Here is a 3,412-nt window from a genome sequence, read left to right on the forward strand (position 1 = left end):
ATATAATGGGTGCTACAAAATAATAAATATAAAATACACTTTGCAACAAATATTTATTTAAATATTATTAAAAATATAATACATAATTTTTTATATAATGGGTGCTACAAAATAATAAATATAAAATACACTTTGCAACAAATATTTATTAAAACTCTAATTAGTATGAATCATTGTTAACTATTAATTTAATGACAAATATTAGTAAATAACTATTAATATTAAGAAGATCGCACTGGGTATTTCCCAAAGGTCGTAACCCCAAGGCAATGGACAGTAAGGTGCGGACGTGACTTTAAATAAGTCACGTCTCTTCTACAAAGGCGTGACTGTGTATCTTCGCTCGGAGGGATATTTATGTGCGTTGGCATCCCATCGAGTGGGAGGTCAGAGGAGAGAGGGAGAAAGACGTAGAAGAATAGAACGCAAGGAAAACACACGGAAAGGACAACGCAAGGGAAGGAAACACAGGCAGAGACGGGGCCGAAGGTTAACTCGGGTCCAAGGGGAATTGAGCGCAGGAGTCCAGATTTGCGAGGTTGGGACATTACAATTGGTATCGGAGCCTGATTCTGCCATCCTGTTAAGGGTTGTTAATGCAAACTTATCAAAGGAGAACCAAAGGAAGTAGTAACCACATGGGTGAACCATTGGAAAATGAACTTAGAACATTCATGGAAAACAATGATAGAAAAACTCAAGCTCTAATGGAGCAAAATGAAAAAACAAGTCAGGCTTTGCTTCAAGCCTTACAAGATATGAATACTACCATGAACACTCTTAGAAATCATTCCAATGGCAGAGAAGAAAATTCTAATCATTCTGAAAACACTCATAATACATCTTCCAGCTCCAGAATACAAAAACCCAATTTCCTACCTAGAGAGGGAAATAATAGGGAAGAAACAAATAACTCCTCCATGAATAATACAGAAGAAATAGCCATGGCCTATGCTAAACTAGGGCCAGAAGTAAGAGAGATTGTATCTTTTAGGGAGTTTTGTGAAGCAAAGAAAAATGAAACCCCTAGGAGAAAACCATTCAGCAGGGATCTAAAACACAAAGTAAATAAACTATCAATACCTAACTTTGATGGCTCCGGGAAAATAGCAGCCCAAGCATGGATACAAAAACTTAATACATACTTAAATCTCAGCCCCATGACAGAAAATGATGCAGTTCAATTTGCCATTTTACACCTAGAAGGTTTAGCCCATGAGTGGTGGTATCATGGCACCCTCACACAAGGTCATGATGGTATAACTACATATGACGAGTTCACTCAGAAACTCATTAAGAGATTTGAGAGGAAACACCCACAAAAAGATTTCAAAGAACTAACCCTCTTAAGACAAAGGGGAACAGTGGAGGAATACATCACTGAATTTCAAAAAATTTCCGTAAGGGTCTCAGGAGTGGATGAGGACAGGCTCACCTATCTTTTTGTGGAGGGACTCAAAGACTCCATTAAAGGATTGATGAGAGCATTAAAACCTCCTACTCTAGACGATGCCATAGATAAAGCATTGGGCCTAGAAGACACTTCAACTTGGGAGAAACCCTCCAAAACATTCACTAAAAATATACATACTAAAGAATGGCCTAGGAAGGGAAACACCTTTAAAGAAAGGGAAGAGAGTAAAAGAAAGAACGTATGTTACCATTGTCATGAGAAATGGGAATATGGTCACAGTTGCAAAGAAGGAAATGAAATAGATATGCTTAAGAAAAAAAGGCTATGCTTTAAGTGCAAAGAAAAGTGGCAACCGGGTCACATATGTGGGAGGAAGAGCCAAGCCCACAACTTGGAAGCCTTATCTAGTGATGAAGAAGAAGAACTCAATGAACCCCCAAGCAAAAGAGGAAAAATTACTGAAGATGTGCAAGTATCATTAGCCGCAATTTCCGTAGCTTCAAAACACCATCCATTCAGAATCAAGAGTATGATCAAAGGGCAGAGAGTAATTGCGCTCCTGGATAGCGGGGCTACCCACAACTTTATTGATAAAAGTTTGGTAAAAAGATTGAAGCTGACAACACAAGAGTTTAAGGGTTTCCAAGTAGCTCTTGCAGATGGATCCACTTCCTCATGTAACAAAAAGATCCCTCAATTAAACATAACATTAGGGAAACACCCTACCAAAGAAGATTTTTATGTGGTAGAGTTAGGGGATTCAGATGTAATCCTAGGAATTCCATGGATACATTCCTTGGGAAGATTCTACCTCGATCACCCCAAATTGGAGTTATGTTTCACTCAAAATGGACAGGAAGTACTAATCCAAGGGTTGCATGATGGCACAACCAGAATGGTAACTTCCAAAAAGATGGAAAGGATTTTTAGACGTTGCCAGGGAGAGTGGGCTGCCCAATGCATGGTACTAGACAAAAATTCAAACCAAGGGGAAGCCATTCATGTTGATATTAAACCCATTATAAAAAAACATAAAAAAGTGTTTGAGGATATCCCAAAAGGACTGCCACCCAAGAGAGGATTTGAACACACTATTGAACTTGAAGAAGGTGCAAAACCAGTAATTACCACCCCTTACCGCCATCCAAGGGGCTATAAGGAAGAAATTGAGAAAGCTATCAAAGAGCTTCTAGAAATGGGGCACATTCAACCTAGCTCCAGTCCTTTCGCCTCCTCTATTGTATTGGTGAAAAAGAAGGATGGGACCATGCGGATGTGCATTGATTATAGAGCACTCAATAAGAAGACTATAAAGAACCGATACCCTATCCCTAGGGTGGACGAACTTATAGATGAATTACATGGAGCAGTATACTTTTCAAAAATAGATTTGAGATCGGGATACCATCAGATAAGAGTGAGGAAGGAAGATGTCCCCAAAACAGCTTTTCGATGCCACTATGGCCACTTTGAGTTTTTGGTCCTTCCATTTGTCCTTACAAATGCCCCTGCCACCTTCTAGTCATGCATGAATCACATCTTCAGGGGACAGTTGAGGAAGTTCCTGTTAGTATTTTTTGATGATATATTGATTTACAGCAAAACTTGGGAAGCACACTTGAGGCACATAGATGAAATATTGGGCCTACTTGAACAACATTCTCTTTTTGCCAAAATGTCAAAATGTGAGTTTGGGATGGAAGAAATTTTGTATCTTGGTCATAAGATCAGCACCCATGGAGTTAAGGTGGATGAAGAAAAAATTGAAGCCATCAAAAATTGGCCAAGGCCCCGAACCCTCACTCATCTCAGAGGTTTCCTAGGTTTATGCAGTTACTATAGAAGATTTGTTAAAGGATTTTCAAAGCTAACTTCTCCTTTAACCAATTTAACTAAGAAGGGAGCATTCTTATGGTCAGATGAAGCCCAATCCGCATTTGAAAAACTTAAAGAGGTAATGAGTACTTGCCCGGTTTTAGCAATTCCGGACTTTTCAGC

General features: G+C 39.0%; 1 protein-coding gene across 1 annotated transcript; it reads left to right on the forward strand.

The window, feature by feature from the left end:
* The first annotated feature begins 638 nt into the window (after positions 1–638).
* On the forward strand, positions 639–2,936 carry LOC131860178 (uncharacterized). Its single transcript, XM_059214554.1, has one exon. The coding sequence runs from the start codon at positions 639–641 to the stop codon at positions 2,934–2,936; it is 2,298 nt and encodes a 765-aa protein (XP_059070537.1).
* The last annotated feature ends 476 nt before the right edge of the window (positions 2,937–3,412 follow it).

This window comes from Cryptomeria japonica, chromosome 11, assembly GCF_030272615.1.
Source record: "Cryptomeria japonica chromosome 11, Sugi_1.0, whole genome shotgun sequence".
Lineage (NCBI taxonomy): Eukaryota > Viridiplantae > Streptophyta > Pinopsida > Cupressales > Cupressaceae > Cryptomeria > Cryptomeria japonica.

Coding starts and splice junctions, on each gene's coding strand:
- LOC131860178 (XM_059214554.1), top strand. CDS start 639: ATGGGTGAACCATTGGAAAATGAACTTAGAACATTCATGGAAAACAAT.